We start from the raw sequence: 21,230 nt of genomic DNA on the forward strand, positions 1-21,230 counted from the left end.
TACCTTAATAAAGGTGAATGACATATGTAAATTTCGTATTGGCTAGGCATTTTTTTAACGAAGCAAGTGCACCCCAGTTAACGAATCAATAGATTGTTTCGAAATTGAGAGAACTATATGATCAAGGGTTCGTACACACACTACGCAATACTGTCAAAATACTTTAAAATGAGTGCTTTAATATATATGACATCCCCTAAACTAACTGCAATTAGCGTTTTAAAAATATTTTATAATTAGAGCGGTTTACGTTTCCTCTCTCTCTCTCTCTTGAAAAGCACTTGACTGGTCTACAGCATTCTTTTGTTGCTTTTGCGCATTTCCTTAACGTAATATAATTTGCTCCTTGCATGACTGGCACTCCTGGCATGACTGGCACTCCGGTATACTCCCTCTCCCACCGTTTAATATACACGGATCACACTCTCAAAGGAGGCTCGATTTCAGTCAAGAAAGTTCGAAGAGCAATCTATTTGTTTTTCCTTCGTATCGCTTTCATATATCGATCCGCTGGGTCCCCGGTTCCAAGGGAACACTCCCAAGTTACAAAGAAAAAAAAAACAAGAAAAAAAAAAAACAACGGACCTTCCGAATGCATCTCATTGGTTGGACAGACGCGTGCGTCGTTGATTTGCTTGCCGCATATAGCAAACAACAGCGCTTCAAAGAGCCACTTGTATTAAAAGCCTGCCATTATTTTGACCTGATGTGCTTGTGATTGCAACGCTACGTTCAACTGCGGTGCCTGAAACGCGTTTCATCCTGGTGTGTTTAGCGTCCCATTCCGCCCGTGTTTCGAAACTGGTCCCGCGAAGTGGCAACAAATCACGACGCAAAAGACCGGCAGTCACGCTGTCGGATGTTGGGATACCGGTGTTTAACCGTAAAAATTTAGTTCCGGTAAAAAAGCACGAACAAACGCGAGTATCGCTGTCGTCGCGGCGTCCGAACTCTTGGGTGCCGAAACTTCCGCGGACAGTCGTGGTCGTTCAAGCTAAGGAGAGAGCTGCAGCGAAGAGGCGTCTGCAACGCCTGCCACCGGTATTGGGACATCACCAGGGTCGGGTTTGGCGACAGCACGACACTGGAATTGCGTCACCAGGCGAAACTCGAGGAACAACCATTTTCGACGCAGTAAACACACCAGTCGCAGACGCTTTTCAGGTACCATAGCTCGAGTGAAAAGATATCAGCCACTTGCATCGATTCGGTGTTGTTTTTTACCGTTGCGCTTCATTCGTACTTTAGTTACTCCGTGGGCTATCAGGCGTTCGTAAAAGACACAAGGTCCACCTATACAGTCACTGAGAAAATAAAAACACAAAATCATGAGCCATTCCACTTTGTGAAGCTGGATGACCAGCGAAGCTGTTTAGCACACGACAGAGACCCGCCCAGATTAGCCGGAGGGCACTAGACACGCGCGACGGGACCGCCACCCGGAGGAAAATAGACACGCGCAACTGGACCGCCACGCAGGGAGGGCGGAAGGAGAGGAAACTAGGCGCGCAAGCGCTTGGAACGACGACAAAGAGATGGCGGTGCGATCCTAGACATGGCCGACGCGGGTAGCACAGAGGCAATCTTCCAGAAACCTTTATTATCAACCCGAGAGCCTACTGATCTTGAAAATGGTGCCTTTTGATAACTAATCTACTCAATAGACCTATTGATAAACTACCCAATCATCCAGGGTAATGCAGGGAATGATGTTCCACGTGCTGCACGTGTCGGCGTCTGCAGCAGTAACTGTTCTAAAGTAAAATCCTAAAAGAAATGGTATCTTGCACGCGCGTTCGTCAACGCTTTATTTTGGGTATTTACTTCGAATCTTTTATACGGGAAAGGCGTGCGCGTACGGCGCGTGCGGCGGAACAAGCGTAAAGTGTTTGCTCAGGCACACGAAAAATCCACGAAACCCTAGCCATAAACATCTTCGCTGCATCGCTGTAAAAAAAAGCAGTTCGTCTCTTTGTGAACGCCCGTCCTTCAGCGTGCGCTCGCTGTCTTCCGCAGTGTTTAGGCTCCTCTTGAACGCTCTTGTCTCCCAAAGTGCCGAAGCGTTATTGAAGGCTGAAAGCTCACGCTGGAGGCCGAACACTCGAAGGACATCCCTGCCGTTTTCATTTTGTCAGTGACTACTGTCGTGCTACGGGTACGTTTGTTAGGGTGTTCAATTTGGTAGAATCGTTGCGTTGTCGTAAAATGGCCACGTGTGACGTGTTAACGTGCTGCCGCAACAAGTCCCAGCAGTAGAAACATCGCCAGAAGAAGCTGCGCCGGCGGCAGAAGTGTTCCAGCTCCGTTGCAATAGTCCTGGTCCTTGCACAGACAGACTTCTTTCCTGAGTTGGTTGGGAAGCTTCTCCACAAAGCAGCCCACTTCCACGGAGTTCACGCACAGCCACGTCACGTTTCGGGGTTGCTCTGCAAGACAGACGACGTAACAACGATTCAACATCGTAGAATATACCTGCTGGGCGAGGCTATGGTTATTGACACCTTTAAAAACGCAGGACGTGGAATATATAGTACACGGATTTTGCTGCCGCAGTTGCTCTTGAGCGTTCTTATGAAATAATGACGCAGTCTTATTTGCTACGGAGCGTTAATAAGATGCTCCCGACTTGCCACGTCCTTCGTTCTTTAAGCTCTCAGTGGGCATAGAGGACATTAAGGACAGTTAGGTTAAAACTTTAAAATGATGGACTTTTCTGCTACAGGTCAGAAAACAACAACAACACAATGTTGGGGTCAGAAAATATGAAGCCCAGAATAAAAAAACAACAACAACAACATGTATTTTACATTAACATTTTTGTCACTGGCAAGGTCAGCGTAGGTCAAGCAGTGCTGTCCAATTAACTTATGAGAGCGCGTAGCTTCGTTTGATGTATACGCTCTGTTGCAGAGCGCCCGCGATTGAGATGCGATGTAACGCCTCGTAATGGCGCAGCCGTGCGACGCTGAACATTCTGTAAACTACGCTACCCTTCACGAAGTCGCGCATAAGTGTGGACGCCGAGTATTCGCGACTTTAGCAAAACAGACGGCATTTAACGGGAAAACCCTGAACTGGCCGAAGCAGGACTTTCGCGATATCTGCTCGTATCTTGTGGCTTCCTTGATTTCATGTTGGCCGCTGTTACTCTGGCCACCGAAGTAAAGCGAGGAATATTCCTTTGCTTGTGTCCTTGTGTCTAAAGCCACTAAATGAGCTACGCTTAAAGTAGAGGGCACTTTGTTCCCCGATATTATTGTGGGAGCCGGCATCTTTGTGCTTGCGTAGAGCAGACGCATCTGCCGATCGTAATGATTCAAAAGTGCGACATTCTCAGCATTAGATTCGGTGTTAGAAATATTATGTGAAAATGCTTTGCTCTGTCTTGAACTCTTTACACACTTGTGGAGGACGGAAAAACGTTTCCTGTGATTTCAGGTGAAGTTTCAGATAACTGGCGACCATAATTTTAAGCCCCAAGATGATTAAGTGTCGTTACTCTTATGCGTAGCTTATTTAATTTCTCTACTTGTGTCCATAGCGACAAAAGCGACTGCAACGAAAGGGCCGGAGGAGAAACAGTGACTTATTGCTTGTATTGCTTCTTATGTTACCTGGCACCAGTGACTCTGTCATTAAGGCCCGTTCTTGCGACCGAGTAGGACCGAGAGAGACCAGACCAGTTTTTAAGCCTCTTGTGGCGACTTAGGACCGGATGCGCTACAGCGGAGCTGGTTCTAACACACCGCAAAAGCCTTAAAAACCGGTCTGGTCTCTCTCGGTCTTACTTGGTCGCAAGAGTGTGAACGGGCCATTACTGTTCTATAAGTGACCAAGGTCGGCTCTGAAAGCAATGTACGCAAAAGGGTGAGCCAGACATTCTGCATTTATCAATTTTCATGAACTCAGGAGAAGGATACCCCCCCCCCCCCCCCCCCGGAAAGACGGTAAGCCTAGACACTCACTCACACTAACGCACCACCAAAAATGTTTTTACAGGTGCGGACAAATATTGGGGCAAAATAATTTGGATCTAATGCTTGCCCGCTTAGACCCGGACTAGAGTGGCTAAAGGGAGAGGTGTGCTCATCACTTGCAACGATTCAATCCAGAGATTCAGGGCGAAAATAGATGGCGAAATCATTGAATTTGTTCAATATTTCTGCCAAGAACTGCGCGCTTCATTTCGCGTCATTTCACGTGCTGGAACCACCTGATAATATTAACAGTAAGCAGTACTCAGTTGCACGCTGTTGCTGATCGATTGTCTAAACATTGCGCTTTATTTTATTTACTGTGACGACCTAAAGCTACGAGAATGGGCTCAGTGTTTTATGATAACCGTAGGACGAGAAATTTAAATACCATATTTGAGCCGTTGGACTGAGTGATGGCCTATATCACAACATTCTGTCCTAAATAAGTATGACGCCTTCGTAGAACCTTCCCGTGTCTTGACAGATGACATGAATGTACCAACATCCCCTGACTAATACGGCGTTCAGAATAAATCTTGCACAATACTGACCTGCTTTTCAAGTAACTATTGAAGATATTTGTTTTCCAGATTTAGAGACGGACTTAGTCTTTTGGTAAAGAGAAGAGAAACATTTACCACTAAGTTTATGTGGCGGGGATCTCACCCTAGCGCAAAGCGGTGGCGTTGAACTTTCTTTTGACGTAGTTCATCAGGGAAGTACGTTGTAATTCTTATAAACAATTGCACTCGTACAGAGCTCTCTGTATTTTTCCTCTTCTTTCACTGTCTCTTTGAGTGAGGGAAAACAAATCGGTCTTCGTGAACGTCTAAAAAGGGAGAGGGCAATCTTCCTCTGTGATTTGGTTGCGTGGTTCAAGGTTATGTAGCGATAACTTATCTAGTGCGTCTTGAGAGTTAACCTGAAATCTGTAACGTGCTCCACGCTGCTGTGACTACTCAACCGCACACCTGTACGATGGCTGTCCATTTCAGAAAAAGCAGGGGCGCGGCTCAGGTAGATGATTGGCTGAGCAGATTTATGATGGTTGCATGATATTCGATCCCAGTGCCCCCACACTTCTCCTGAAACCGTTGATTATTTGTCTCGGCGTGCTTAAATTAAAGTGGGCTTGGCGGAAGTGTGCGGTCATGGAAAGGCGAGGGTTCATCAGTCCATTCATGACGGGCCGTAGCCTGCTTCAATGCGATGAGCCTAACGCAACAATATTGATTTCTCCTTATGTATATGCGAAAAAGACTACGTCTCTACGAAAACTTGGACAGAACATAGGGGTGCCAAAAACTAAACAGGTCTGGAGTTCACACGATATTCAAACTACTTCAATCTCTTTTTTTCCCGATCCTAGATTACAAACACCCTAATTGGCTAGAACAATGTGCCGTGTATCATGTGTGACTTGAGTCGTAGCATCAGTACCACCCTGCGGTTCACGCACAAGTGACATTTCTGCCACAATGCGGAGAAGCAAAAAAACACCCACGCCATCACCTCAAGGTTGCTATGTCGGTCCTGAAAAAAATATCGTTGGGTGTTTCACTAAAAAGCTAATTTTTCATAAATTATCGAGTGATGCCTAGTTTCACGCTGTTTTTAAAAGTTAAAGCCGCGCTCACGTCATCAAATTTTTTTTTTCGGCAAAAATATTTCAGGGTATGGCTACGGACATTGCGGCAAAAGGCCATGAATTTTTTTTTCAGAAATCGGAAGAGGTCGAGCGCAACGTCTGGGACGTTTGACATGAAATGACCCTACTCCGATATTCCGGTGTGTGAATCATATCATCATCATCATTTATTTTCCTTGAGGGCCCGTGGGGCATTATACAAGCGGGTGACGACAACGACGACCTTGCGTGCTTCTTTTGTCGTGTGATCGTTTCGCTGGTCTGTCCTTGAAGATCGATTGGGCGGTACTGCGAAAGACAGTTCCGAAGTAGCGGTCCCACGTTCGTCGCAACGTTCTTCTGCCATCCGCGCCCATAGCTTCACCCAGCCCGCAGTACGTCGCCATGTTGAGAATGATGTAGTACTTGTGCTTTCGGTGATTTGTGCAACATTTTTGTTTTCAATCAACATACTTGCAGTTTGTTGGAAGTCACAAAATTTAGGTTCATACACATTTTTGTTTTAATATAAAACGCGTGTCTTAGATAACCCACTACTTTGAATATATTTGGTGCGCTAGTTTGAACGGCACGTGACCAAGAAAAAGAAAGCGAGGGCGCATCAAACCAGCCAATTTTCTATAGGCGGTGTTCCGGCGGAAAGAAAACAAACTTCGATCTAAAAATTGCTATAATTATACTAGCTGTGTTTGGAGATATATGTTTGTCCTTTGTCCCTCTTGTTCCCCTTCTCCAGGGATTATTTTCGTTATTCGTCGTTCGCTCTAAATTGCGTTCAGGGTAGTTGGGCTCTCAAAGGTCATGTTCAAATAAAGATTTCGGCGCGCATAAATACCGCGCCAGTGTCATTTTAAAGATCCACCGCCACGACATTCCCAGAAGATGACCCTTCAGCCCTCACCGTTGGTGTAGTAGGTCCATCGCGCGCAGGTGCCGTCCACCTTGGTGCAGTTTTTACACTGCAGCGCCAGCTGGTCCCTTGATGGCATTTCCGCGAAGTTGTTGATGCCCAAGAAGGGAGGCTTCAGAGGTCCCTGCAGGCCTTCGGGGTCCTCGATCTTCTTCATCTGCGTTTCGAGATGTTCGCGTCGCTCCTCGTCCATCTCCACCTCTGCGTCCCAGCTGCACTGGAAGCACTGGACGGGGAACTTCTGCCGGACGGCCTGAGCTGCAACAAGACCAACGTGGACAAAGAACCGTCTATAGACCATTCCATTTAGCGCTCTCTGGGCGGAACCATTTTGTTCGGCGGGGTAAAACGAGAGAGGGGGCACGCGCCCGACTCCGCTAGCAGACAACAATTCGGGAAGTTGCCATCCTCCATCGAAGCACAGCGACCACGTTCTTACGTGGTGGGGACACCCCGAGGGGTTCTGCAGCGGAACCGGAAGCATCTGGTGCTTCCGGTTCCGCTGTAGCAGCGGAACCGGCTGTAGCGGCGGGCTGTACGGATCATCGAACTCTCGCTCGTGGCTGCCGTTGTGAGGTGGTTCGCGTTCTTAGAATAGTTATGGCTGCTCTGAAATCAGCCTAGAGCTCTCTGTCGTTCTATTTCGGTAAATGATCAACTAGCATATCTTTTTTCCGTTACTTAAATAGCAGTTGAGTCAGCCGGTAGTACTACCCTCAACTACTGTGTGTAGGAAAATAAGCGCCAAAAAAACACGGACAAAGAGTAGATTGACAACGACACAAGGCGCCCTGTGTCGTTGTCAATCTACTCTTTGTCCGTGTTTTTTTGGCGCTTATTTTCCCACGATGTACCAACTGGCCCATCTAAGCATTTTATTACTGTGTGTATTGCGGCAGGAGAGCACGTTTTTATTTATTATTTCAGACTTCCACTCATGGTCGCTAAAGGCCTACACGAGTACAAACTTTGTATAGTAAACAAGGTACAGCAGCCGGACTTACTTTTCGCCGGAGAGACCGACCAATCTGACACAGTTTTCCCCCTTTTTTTTTTTTATTTGCACGCAGGTAACAGCGCAATTGGGTCCTGTTTGTCTTTTTATCTAGCATAGTATTACACGATAACTGGCATACCAAAATCTGCGCATCTGCGCTTGAAAGTTCCAAAATGACGCGATTTTAAACAGAGTTTGTACGCCAGCCGGACGCTAGATACAGATCACTCAGCGGAGCAGACGACATGCGGGTGAGAGGGGGAGGGCAATTTTTCTCGTTTTACCCTCTCTGCTATGACCCTAATGGAACGGTCTATACACTGCACTTTGCGTGGTTTTACAGTAGCTGGAAGAGTGTCAACGCTACAGCTTCCCCGAGCCAATCAAAGCGGTGGAGGCGAAGCACGTGACAGCCCATACCATAGGTACAGGGGCGAGTGTGTAACCCAAGCACCTGGAGGAGAAGGGAAGTAGGAACTGCCCTCTCACACAAGCCCTAGTCTGTGTGTTCCAGACGTCGCCTTTTCTGGGATACGGTCCATTAGTCAGATGCGCACTCGTCACAGGACGATTGGTCAGGACGATTCGTCACACAGGAACGGTCGTCATAGGACGACTCGTCAAGCGGCCAACCGGTCCTACGATAGTTCGTCCTCCGAAAAATGTATTGTTCAATTTCGTTCGAGCGGACAAAGTGGCTCACCTCATATCTTAGTGTCTTTGGCTTCCGAAAGGCGAAGAATTTGTAACAAACGTTTTAGCTTCTGGTTCGGTCCCGAACATTGGCCTGACAAAGTGGGTCACCTCTTATCATAGCATGTCTTTCGCTTCTCAAGGTCGAAGAATTTGGTAACCGGACAAAAGCTCACCGGACAAAGCTCACCGGACAAAAGCTCACCCGTGTTTTGACAGACCCGGGCAAAAGCTCACCTCGATTTTTTTTTGCTACCCGGGCGAAACACAGGCTGGAATAAAGTGCGGACGCGATGAACAGTAAACCATCTTTAGGCGAACTTGTTCGCCATACCATGCAAAGGTGCCAACAGGTAAGCCATCACAGGCAGAGAAGCAACGATTTGGGACAAAAATTTAGGTCACTGAAACTGAGTTGAGCTAATAAGATCAAGCTTGCTTGACTTAAGGCATGCCAAAGCACCTTTGTGCCACGCCCAAAAAACTTCGTGAAGAGAATTTTCTGAACCCGAAGAGTGACCGAAAAAGCCAAGTTATCCATCGGGGACCTCGATTTTTCATTGAGCTATGTCACGCTAAACGCGTCATGAAGGTTAGGCTTAATGTCTCTTTATTACAAATGGATGGGTTTTCTTGGGGTTCAGGGTAATATTTAAAGTGAATTGCTAATGAACTTAAATTGTTTCCGTCATTGTTCGTAGTAATTGTATCTGAAATGAAGGATTATCTCAAATTGATTTGAAAGGGAAACTGAAGCAAAACTGTAATATAAAAAGCATTGACTTGCGAATTTTGAAAAATATTTTGAAAGAACGGGAGTTGAGCCTTTTGAAAAAGTACAAGACAGATGACCAATTTAGAAAACTGTACGGGATTTGAGATAGGCTCGCGTTCCTTCCACCACTGCTTGTTCCACAGTGACTAACTATCAGGGAAAAGTCTACCGGTGACATCGGCTACCTGCTGGTCTATTTTGATTGCACGTATGTCAACGGCCACTCCCGTTATGATTCTGTTCCTTCTGCGGGGGCACCCAGAGCGAATTCTTCTCTTCGCCTGACTCTACGCCGATGACGACCGGAGTTTCTCCCGTAACGGTGGAATATGTACGACGCCACTCTTCAAGATCAAGATCGGATGAACAACACCTGCGAAGGAGGGAGTACCGGGTTCCAGAAGCTCGTCGGCCATTCCCATCCAAGCGTCTTGAGGCTGATTGACACAAGCCCGGAGAGGTGGGCCCACAGTGTCTGTGGGCCCACCTCTCCGGGTGGGCCGACAGACACTGTGGGCCCACCCCGAGTATCCCCAGAATCGTCTTAGAAATATTTGCGAGGGCTTCCATGTACATCGATATCTACCAAGACTGCTGGAGCTAGTAGGGGACTGCGTTAGCTTCTAGCCTATCGATAAATAAACTCGTTTCTATTAAAGGGGCACTGACACATCAAAATCATATTTTTTTTTATTATCCGAAACGGTTGAAAACGATGCCGGGACATTAACCTCAAAATTTGAAATTTGGGAATTCAGTATTTGTGAAGTAAAAAAACAATTTCCAAATGCCGAATTCGAAGTTCCCGCGCGATCGGCGCCGGTGCCTTGACGTCAAAAATTGCGGAGACCTGAGAGTCCCCTTTCCTGTCACCACTCCCTGCTGTTGCCATAGCGACCCAAAGCGAGGAGGATAGGAGCGAGCGCCGGCTAGCGCCGGCGTTGCGGCGGACCGGTTTTGAGCGGTGTCGCCTGTTTTCCGTTGGAGGATACAAATCCAGGAGACGGCACCACAACGAACTCCCGATTTTTGGTATTTCAAAAAGAAGGGCCGTAGTGCGTTCGGAATTGCGTTAAAAAACATGTTTTAGGATTGCCGTCATTAAATGTTATAAAGATGTCGCCTACAAAGCTTCTAAATTTCCTGATTTTTGACGTCACCGATCAAAAGAAGCGAGGAGGCGAGAGGCGGGAAAATCAAACGCCAAAAATAAAAAGGCGCGCGTGCGCGCGAGAAAATTTTTTTTCGCGATGCGGTTTTTTTTGCGTGTCTATGACTGCAACTTGCATCGTTTTAGACAATAAAAATAAATACGACCTTTGGGGTGTCAGTGCCCCTTTAAGATCAGCAAACCATGCGCCTGTCAGATTTAATTTATCGTTGCGTTTTTTGTCGCGCACATGCACCTAAATTGTCCGCACTCGTATTAAGACCAACATTAAATTTTCTCGTGGTGAGATTTTGTCCGGGTCTGCGAAGAAATGGCTGAGCTTTTGTCCGGTGAGCTTCTGTCCGGTGAGCTTTTGTCCGGGATTCGAAGAATTTGTGACAGGCGTTTTAGCTTCTGGGTCCATCCGGAACGGTTAATGGGGGGCCATACAAAAGCGACTATTTTTGAACTCAGACTACATTTATAAGGATGGAGGTGTTCGCAACAGAGAGAGGTGGAGCCATACTCGTAAACATGCAGCAAAAAGAATTCCGAAACTTATTGTTTTTCTCGAAGAGGTGTATGCAAGACAAAGTAAAAACTGTATTGGCTGCCAGTCGGATCATTGCTCGTTGAAGCCAGCAACTTAGATCAACCTGCTGAAGAGTGGTAATATGATGAAAGGAAAAGCGGACAAGTATTGTAAGATTCGTTTTTCTAACCATTGGTTTATGTCACAGTAGGAAGTCGTGAAACTCCTCATCAGGAAAAGTGGGCAGTTGTTGAAATTTACAATTTACTATCGTCCCCTGCCCGATCAAAGCGATCAGTTGCCCGCATGACGAGTCATCCTGTGACGAATTCTCGTATGTGACGAATCGTCCTGTGACAAATCGTCCTGTGACGAGTGCGCATGTGACGAATCGTCCTCATCCCGCTTTTTCTCCTTCGGAGATAAGCTTGTCACCCGAAATTCGTACAAAAGCGGCTTTTCTCTCGCTTCCGGAATATGGCCCATTCGTCACATGTCGATCCGTCATGGGGCAACTGGTAACAGCACTGATCTCTATTGTATTAGGCTGGATCGCGGATCGCGGCCTCGGCAGCTGGGGCCCAGTGTCGCCACCGACGGCCATTGATTGACCCCAGCCAATGCATGGGGCTCTATGGGAAGAACGAGAAAAAGGGCCGTTTTCCCCTGCTCCTAAGCTGTTCTCGGCACTGAAACTTTTCGGATGCTTTTCGATAAGCCCGTCAAATAGCTTACGTACAAACATTAAAACTGACAGCCCTCGCAATTCTTATAAATAAATATTTTGTAATCGAGAGTGACTCCGCAGTAGTGCAGCTCAATGATGCGAGTTACCTAGAGTTAGCGCGGAGTCGGTGGCGGTTTCGTTGAGTTGGGTTAGCTGACGACAACGTCAACTTTGCAACAACTTTGCAACGTGGAATTCGCTCACTCTCGGAAAGCCGTTGTCGAGATGGAACTTCTTTGTCATTCATCAACGTCCGGGCTTCCCCGAAGACGGTCTCATTGACGGCAAGTTGCCTTGTTTACCCCACCACGAGAGCAAGCTTGCCAGCTCAGCCGTAGGTACTCAGGTACGTTTGATTTTTTTATTCGGCGACCGAATGTTTGAAAAATACCGATTCGATCTCCAAACACCCGACGTAAGGATCGCAGCGCACTATAAAATACTCGCCTCCGAGCACAGCGCACATGCTTCAATATTCTTTCTTTTGTGCGTTTCTCCCATATAGTTGCGTGTATTGCCTGGTGTCAAGCAATGGCCGCCGGTGGCGACACCGACGGGTTCCCGATCCGCGATCCAGCCTACTAAAATAGAGATCAGTGGGTAACAGGCTCGTTCGTCACAGCGGAACTTTCGTCATAGGATGATTTGTCACGCCGGCAGTTTGCCACACACTGACCCCAAGAGCGTTAAACGTTTTTTTTTCTATTTTGTTCTTTTAGGCAAGTTACGAAAGGGGGTCTCCCAACCAAATCCGTACAACGTCAGTGAGGTTGACTACTGTACGAACGGGAACAAAAGTAGGCACCAATGACCCCAAGATAAGACAACATACAGCCTTCAGCCTGCATATTGTCTTATCTGGGTAACTTACTAACAAAAGAACTTCCAGAACATAAAGTTTACAATAGGAAAGAGTCCACTAAAACCAATTCTTTTTCTTTATCTTCTTTTTGTGCCCCGCTTCAGTGCTTACCATGCCGGTTGCTCTCTCATTATAAAAGGCGGTTCTTTTTTGCTTCCCGTCTGACTCAAATCCTAAATGGAGGTAGTTACTACTAAAAGAGGTGGCGGTATGCTTCTTCACGAAGGACATTTCTACTACGTTGTATTGGGCCTGCCGGCGAAAAGGAGTTTGTAAAACTAAATAGTCACCGATCACGCCAAGGCTCGTGTAATCTGTTATTCCAGTGAACATACGGATGCCGGTGACCCAGGCACGTAGCCAGGATTGTGTTTCGGGAGGGGGAGGGGGGGGGGGGGCGCCCGTGACAACATGCTGTATGCTGCTGAATGCGGGGAAGGGGGGGGGGGGAGAGGAGATCTCAGCACAGTGAAAGATTTGGTGGGGGGGGGGGGGTCCATGGGCCCCCCCACCTGGTTGACCTGGCTACGTGCCTGCGGTGACCCCACCGAGATAAACCTGCTTCGGGTTTGTCACCAGATGAAGGAAAAGTCTGGTATGTACCAAAATCTGTTCCTGCTCTTATATTCCCAAAACAAGTTCACTAAAGCCCTCCTTTATTCCAATAGAGGCCGTCTAGCACCGCACTAAATACTTCTGGATGCGGCTGCCTGTGTCAGTGACGACAGTGCATCGCAGATTCCCGCACCGTCCACACTTCAGCGCACAGTCCGCAAGCAAAGGCAGCGGGCGAATATCGAGTACAGCGTACCATCTTGCTGTGCCGACATACGAATACCCAGCGCAAAATCACTGCGCGACATATTATAATAATTATGACTATTTTGCTTGCATGCAGACCACAGTCAAGGGCGATTCCTTTCTCATCCACGACAGAGGAGTGGGCTATACAGCTAAAGAATCCTGATCTTTGCCACCGAGCGCAACTTGAGCTGTCTGGTTCAGGCGACCACGTTGTTTGCGGACGGGATCTTCAAAGTCACCCCGGCACAGTTTTACCAACTGTACACGGTACATGCCACAGTAAATGGCGTGGTAGTGCCAATGGTTTCCGGCTTGCTGCCCAAGAAATCTGAAGCCAGCTACAGAAGGTAAGCATTCAAGAGCTCTACTAATCGCGTAAAACGAAACGCTCGGTGGCCCTATTATTGGATATATGTTCAAACACTTCAAAATATGTTCGGTCTTTGTAAGGTTTTTCGACGTCGTGCTGAGTCATAGGGGGGCCAACTCCCTTGAGGTGGCTTACACGGATTTCAAGATAGCGGGCATCAACGCGATACAAGCCATGATTCCCTGGGCTAAGATACAATGATGCTTTTTCCTCTTATCCCAGTCGGTGTACAGGAAGGTGTGCTCCAGTGGTCACCAGAGTCACTACAATTCAGATGAAGAGTTTGCTGTTCTGGTGTGCGGCATTCTATTTATGTCTTATTGTTGTGTTCAGTTAAACCAACTGGTTACTTTATTTCTTGTAGATTTTCAGATGAGAATGATTCCGGCATTGGCCTTCTTACCAATCGCCGACATTCCTGAGGCCTTCCAGGACCTTCTCGAGGTCTTCCCAACCGGTGCCTCACTCGTGGCGGAATACTTCAAGGATGTGTATATCGGGAGACCACGTCGAAATGGCTTGTCGTCAGCCACCTTCCCTCCTCTGGTTTGGTTAGTCAGAGAATCAACACTAGGACAGAAATGCCAAGGACGAACAACAGCATCGAAGCGTGGCACCGGGGCCTGCAGGTAGGGACTGAGCTAATCCTCTGAGAAATTGGAAGTTTTTTTTTTAGCACATTTGTGTATTTGTAGCTCAAAATTTCAGTACGGTGCCCACTCAAAAAGTTTTCTCCACGAGTCAGTGTGAAATTTTTTTCTTTTTATGCCAGAGCAACGTAGGCTGCAGTTCCCCCAATATCTGGGCGTTCCTTGGCTGCATCAAGAGAGAGCAGTCCTTGACAGAGATGAAGCTAGCTCAAGCAGAAGGCGGCACGACATCTTCGAGGGTGTCCAAGAAGCACGACGACTGCAACTGGCGTCTTCAGATCATTGTGAGCCGCTACTATGGTCGCAATCGTCTTGAAACCTTCTGGGCGGCAGCTCGGAATATCGCTTTTTAATTTGTTTTTATTTCGCTCAATAAACCTGTTGTTTTCGAAGTACAACTCCATTAAAAGTGAAATATAACGTACTAATATTTATTGCCTGCAAAGCCGAGTGAATATAAGTTGGACAAATTTGAGTATCCGGTTTGCACAGTGACAAACTTTCCTAGTGACAAATTCCCCTATTACGAACGGGCCTATTTTTAGTTGGCCTATGATGAATGCGCACATGACAAACGTGCCTACACCCCTCGCTTCTATCCGTGGCTTCGACAGCACTGTGCGGAACTAAACTCATTTTAACCTAGGGCAAGGGAGGCACTTCTCCCGGCCCGGGGATTGCCGCGGTTATTCAAGTCACGCCCGACCTGAGCCCTCTGCTCTAAACGCAAATATAAATGCCTACAGAAAAAGGGGAAAAAAAAGAAGCAATGCCGCGGGGCGCTTCAAAGAGGGCAAGCGAAGACATAAGAGATGATGAAAGAAAATCTGCCTCAAGACGCCTGTTCTCTCGCCATAGTTCTTGTTGCACATTGTCATCACCACCATGATCATTTGTAGTTTCCTGTTTCATGTCTATTTAACTATAATCGTTTTCACAACTCGGGCATATTTTCATCATCAGATCTAGCATTATCATTTGTCTTCATCTCCCCCATGTTACTTGGCTGAAGTTAATATGCGCTTTGATTTATGCCCGCTGAGTTCTTTGGTCACAATTATTTTAAAATATCATAATTAGCATCCTATTGCATTTAAAATTATTGTATACTGTAAAACCTTTATTTTAGCGGCCTCTATATTTCGCGAATCGGTCACAGAGAGCGTAATCGCGGCCATTAAAGGGGTCATGAAACGATTTTCCTACTCCTTCCTCCTTAGCTTTAATCCTCAACTCAAATGAGAATTGTGAAATCACGTGGTCGTGACATTCCTTCGGCGCCGGTGCGATGACTCCTAGCTTCCACCGTGCTTTTTATGCACACCATAGAGCTTGTGATTCCCCAGTGACAATAAGTTCCGTCAGGGCACTCATTGGCCACGAACGCGAATCCAAATATTCGTCGACGGATTGATTGTTGACGAGCGCATACGTCCGAGTGACGCAGTTCTCGCGTCCAATGCGTGAGCTTGGCTCGGCTGACGTCAGTTTGGCGCCGGTGACGCGCTTTTGAAACCGCGGATGTATCATAGTGAAAAAGTGGAGAGATGTCGAAGGCAAGAAGGTACAAAATAGTCCGCCATATTTTCAAATGCTCGTACCGAAAAGCTGGCTTTTGACTTTCTAGCCCCTTTCTTTTTGGCCAACTAAACGGTATGCGATTAGTGAAGTCCCAATTTAAAATCATTCATTCCAACCCAAAATTCGTTTCATGGCCCCTTTAATTTTCGCGAATTCCAGGTGCCTGATATAAAACTCTTAAAGACCAAAGTCTTCGCGTGCCTCTAAATTTCGCGAACTTTTCAATTTGCGAAATTCACAAAAATTTATATCTCGCGAAGCTGAAGTGTTTACATTATGTATTCATCCACATCCATGTATATTTTTTATTCTTACTCCAGTTTATTTTCTTGTATTAAAACGGTTCTTTAGGATTATCTATTTATTATTATCTAATCTATGCATTATGTATTTACTCAGATACTTTATGGTTCTCGAGATTGCGACAGGTCCCCAGTTGGGCCCGGCCCTTAGCCATAAGGTTTGGAGAACCCTGACTTAGAGAACCGTTGTAAGAAGAGACCGGCCTCTAGCGACGCGTTTCTAATTTCCTTTTTTTTTGTGTGTGTGTGTGGAGAGCTAATATATATGTAGGTGCATTTTAGATTAGATATATCTTACTCTGTCAACATGTACACGTTTCAAATGCGAAAAGCATCGCGTCTTCTCCCGACAACCAAATCTTGTAAGAACTACTTTCCTCGGCGTATAAACAATGCGCTAAACTTCCTTTTTCCTTGAGTTAAAAATGAGCACAGCTATAGCGTAGTCTTTCCAACAGTCTACGTGACAGGTGCATAAATTAAAGCAAATATTGTTAACACCATTCTTTTCAATAACTTGTCTGATAATGTTTTTTGTGTACGTGATTTTTTTATGTATGATATATTTATACGTGTGCGTGCAAACTGTCAATGATTTCATTTTAACGTTCCGCAAGGGGGTATGTAAGATCGGTTATCACTTTGTATTGTCATGAATAAGTATAATACAGAAGTGCTGATGTTCATGTTAGAAGGTTACAACCATTTTGAATATTTGAATTGTGCAAAAGCGTCTTAAAGTTTGCAGTGTTTTCACTACACTCATAAACGCTTGGGACACAATTTATTGTTACATCTCTCCTGTAGTGGACATTTTGAAATTTCCTCTTGGCACTCATCACTACTAACTATTCTCCCAGGTTTGGTCCCAATAGCTATAAAAATATATTTTTACAACTTTTCGCTAAGTACATTTTGTATATTTTGCATTTATTTAGGTTTCTTCATTATCGTGTTGTCATTATTTTAAAGGAACAATTGACTCTTTTGAGAACCCCACCAAGCAAAAAAAATGGCGGTGGCGATTTCTTACGCACGAAGAGTGTGGTTGGATCCGAGTCTTTGCCAAACATTGCCGCAGCGCGCAGTTTCGATAGAGCTGAGCCAAGTTCACGCTAAACGCCGACGTAGCCTTCCTTTCCGAAACGTGATTAGAGTACGTGCCCATGCAATGGCGGACTATGACAAGGGGCACAAGAGCTACAACATGGCGCCCAGCTTCGAGAAGGGTGTATTGCGGATCTGCAATTGGCGGACATGACTGATCAGGCATAAATGCCCTCTTCTGCTAGCGCCATGCAAGCCTTGTCCCTCTGAATAAAATAAATAAAATAAATAAAATGTCGAGTAACCAAGGAAAAAGAAAGAAAGACAGAAATTTGATAAATGTGGTGGCGTCGCACAACAGTGGAAAATTCGCTGATACTCTTAACGTAGCTTTTTATAAACCCTACTGGCAACTATCATGTCAGTTTAATTCTCTGGAACTGCAAGGAAAGTAAAAACAAAATACATAACTGAAAACAAATTTCACGAGAAGTGCATTTCTTCGTGCTTTCAACCTTCTCCCTCTGGAGTTGCTCGATCTCTTCGTGAACGAGCGATAAAGAACGGAAGGGTATCGAAGGAGAGAAGAATGATAACATACGCTGTAAGAATGACGTGCTCATGAACCTTGATCGATGCGAGTTTTATGGAGGTTGCTCTAGGCGCATATCAAACACAACGCAGGTAAATGAACCTCGATATTAAAAACAAACATGGTACCGTTGGAGACGAGGACGAAAGAGGAGACTCAGGAGGCTGACCTCAACTCTTTAATATTCAAGAATTGGGGAAGTATATACGCTGAGATCATAGCACCTTCAGCCAATCTCAGGACTCGGCCCCGCTCGCAAGAATGCAACCTCCTTATCTATTTGTACGATGAAGGCAACGCTGACGCAGCCTGCACCAGATCTTTCAAAAACGTGTGCTTCGATTATTTACCTTACGGTCTTATTCTTGTATCTGGCAAGAGCAGTGTACGTGTTTAACCAACATCTAGACTAAAAAGGCATCAAGTTTTATTTCTAAATGACCGAAGACAGGCCATCGGGGCCTCGCTAAAGCTCGAAGGAGTACGAAACCCGCGTAGATTTCCCGTCAAAGCAACAAGGAATTATTGATGCAAGCGTGTTTATTTCATTAAATGTCAACTGCTGTCAGCATTTGGGTTAGAAAGGTGATTTTCGTAGACTGGCAAATTATTGTTGCATAATATCATTGATGGAAAATGTCAGAACAGGGTAGTTGTATAACAAGGTCTAGAGATAGGGTTTACTTTAGAGCACGAAATTGTGAGTGATATAACTGTTCCCGTAAGATGAATTATTTTTGAAAAATACGTGCCCAAAATTACACGATAAAGAATAATTGAAAGCGGCATTACACATCACAGTACAAACACTGTTGACGCACTAAACGCATGCATTAACTGTATATTTCCTTGAAACTTACATAGCAGTGTATTTAGAAGCAAAAACGAGTGTTTCGAAGTTACGTTTGGCCTAGAGTCGTTATTTGTGCAAAGCGTTTACACAAGGATTTCACTTTATTCTGAAAGGGAGGTTATCTATTTTTGCAGCTAGACTTACCTGCAATCTTTTCACATATTTTCAATTCAACGTTCACAAAAAATAAAGGGTTTTATCGCCGTTTTTTCTGCGTCTGGTTTCGGTATATCATCTTTTCTGCCAAGGAATAGTGCGGAACAAAATTTGATTGTCTCGATTTTAACAATTACTATGGTATATTTTTACGACGGGAAACAAATCACTAATTGAAACGAGGGCGCTGAAGAAAATATTTTAAAATATAGTTAGTGGAGTATAGGAGTTTGTGCTTTCAGAGTTTATTTCCAGTGAAACTCGGAGGGCGTGTTTTGCAGTTTGTTTTTTGTTGCGAATTCGGCACTTATCGAAATTTATTTTTGGTTAGAATCTCAATTACATAAAACTTGGACACTAATTGTATTGTTTTCTCAATTGAAAATAAACACATAAATAGAGAAGATATAAAGTCCGGGTACGAACATACTTTAAATTTGTCAGAACTCACCTGTATCGAATACCCCTGCTGCTACATTTGGCATAGACGCACTTGCCATTGCCAATGCCAACTATCCCACGACAAATATCACAATGAGGTGTTGCCTCAATTACGACTTTGGAACTTTGGAACGACTACATTCCTGGAAGTAGTCACTAGGGAACATTGAAGCTGAACCTGCCCCCCCCCCCCCCTTTTAATTGAAATCTATGGGTTGATCGCTTTCACGTAATTAAAATACTACTCCTCCTTCCTTTAAGAATCAAGTATAATATGGTCAAAACAGAAAACGTCAACCATGGCTTTTGTTATAAACCAGAGATTTTCATCGAACGTTCACGAGCCTAAAGGTAAAGCCGTTTTTTCAGTAGTCTAAGATTTCAAAGAAAACTAAGCGGCCTCTTTTCAGGGCCATTGACCCTGTGCTCTTCTAAACTTTAGTTGTAAGACACGATCTTTTTTTGGCTATCGTCACCTTAAAATGCCGGGCTTTTCGGATAATTATTAATTGACAGATGTTTTATAGGCAAATGTTTTTTTTTCGGATTTTTCTGAAAAACACGAAACTCTAATTATTTGCATGCTGTATAGACCGGTCCAAAAAATTCTTCCTGACCGGTATCATTTTCAGTGTTCATGCGTATGGAGCGTGATTTGCTCGCTTTCCGAAGAGACAAGCATCCGCGTGCTGGGCTGAGGACATCGCACGCTGGGCTGATGACTCTAAATATCGGAATGGTGTATAGTAAACACCGGAACTGGAAGCTTCATTCTGTCATAGCATGAACGACAGTGACGTTGACTTTCACAGTCATTTCATTAGTGTACGAAGTCTCATGATGAAAGAATGAACCCGATTTCTTAGCTACCTCATTTGCGGAACTAGACTTCAGGTTGTCAGCACAGGGCGCGAGCGATCACTCAACAAAGTGCGATTGGAAGCTTTTTAGGACGTGGCTGTCTTCCGCTTCCTAATAGACACCAACAGCTTCAAGAAACAGACGGCGAGGCGAGTATTAAGCCTTTTACTCCTGAGCCAATCAAGTTGCAGCACTAGCCAATGAGAGCGCCGAAGATTTATTTAAGAAGTAAAAAAAGCAAATATTTGTAAATTCACATAAGAAACCACGCCCAACGTTTGTTAAGCTGCAGTTCGTAAGCTCTTACACAAATAGTTTCGAACCAAAGTAATGCTAATATTAGAAGTTCTTTGACCACTCAAGTGTTCCGATCGTGAAACCAAGCAATTTTGTTTTTGGAACCAACCCGGGGACGTCAGAATTGAAAACGGCAACCGCCACGCGAACGCTGTCTATCAGCTGCCGGAGATAAACGATACGAACGTGCTAGCCCAATCTCATAAAACGAAACGGACGCTTGTTTCAACACTAGCGTCAGGGCAATGAAAATCATAATTTCAGGCGGGCGCGAGAGAGAATAGAGGGGCACTTACCCAGAGAAAGCACCGCGAGGAGTTGAAAAATAAGTAGCTCGTTCGGCTTCATGTTTGAGATTAAGGCTAGCAAAACATTAGAAACTTGGACGTTTTAGTGCCGGCCACTACCTCTACGTCTGCCACTTATTGCTCGAGATAACTTGCCTCGCAAAACCACGTGGGCATTTCGTTTATCTGGATGAAACTCAGGTCAGGTATTGCGAAATGTTTTCTTATCGGCCGGGGTTCCGCGCCCTTTGTACCTCTGCTTCCGTTCGTGGAAGCATTTCTGTGACGATAAAAGCAAAACACAAAATTGATTTATATAGACGCATCTAACAAAAAAGTACCTGCCGCCGAATATGGTTTACAAACCGACGGATGGCGCCGTGTTCCTCATCCAGGCCTACGGTGCCTAGATTAAAGACAGGGTCCGTCCCAAATCATGGCAAGCGTTTGAAATTCAGAAAATATCCTTGGTGGTAAAAGTTTTGTGTAGCGATCGGGGAAAAAGCCGGAAACGTCTCGAGACATGGCAGGTCCTTCTTCAGTGCGTTAAAAACCTCAATAAACTTTGTTTTCTCTCCTCAATTTAAAATCGTCGCGCGCAAAAAAAGAAAAAAAGAAAAAAAACAATAGAGGTGCGAAAAACAATATTACCTCATGAAAAATATCTACTAAAGTTGTATCTCGCTTAATGGTTGGATGAAATTGAACTAATAAGGCA

The 21,230-nt window shown here is 45.3% G+C and overlaps 1 protein-coding gene across 1 annotated transcript; it reads right to left on the reverse strand.

Moving 5' to 3' along the window:
- Positions 1–1,580: 1,580 nt before the first annotated feature.
- LOC120848981 lies at positions 1,581–20,672 on the reverse strand. Its single transcript, XM_040221053.1, has 3 exons — positions 20,522–20,672; positions 6,527–6,793; positions 1,581–2,426 (listed from the first exon to the last, which is right to left on the reverse strand). The coding sequence occupies exons 1-3, from the start codon at positions 20,571–20,573 to the stop codon at positions 2,224–2,226; spliced, it is 522 nt and encodes a 173-aa protein (XP_040076987.1). The 5' UTR covers positions 20,574–20,672; the 3' UTR covers positions 1,581–2,223.
- Between the last annotated feature and the right edge of the window lie 558 nt (positions 20,673–21,230).

Source organism: Ixodes scapularis, unplaced genomic scaffold (assembly GCF_016920785.2).
Source record: "Ixodes scapularis isolate PalLabHiFi unplaced genomic scaffold, ASM1692078v2 PGA_scaffold7__128_contigs__length_106722199, whole genome shotgun sequence".
Classification (NCBI taxonomy): Eukaryota; Metazoa; Arthropoda; class Arachnida; order Ixodida; family Ixodidae; genus Ixodes; species Ixodes scapularis.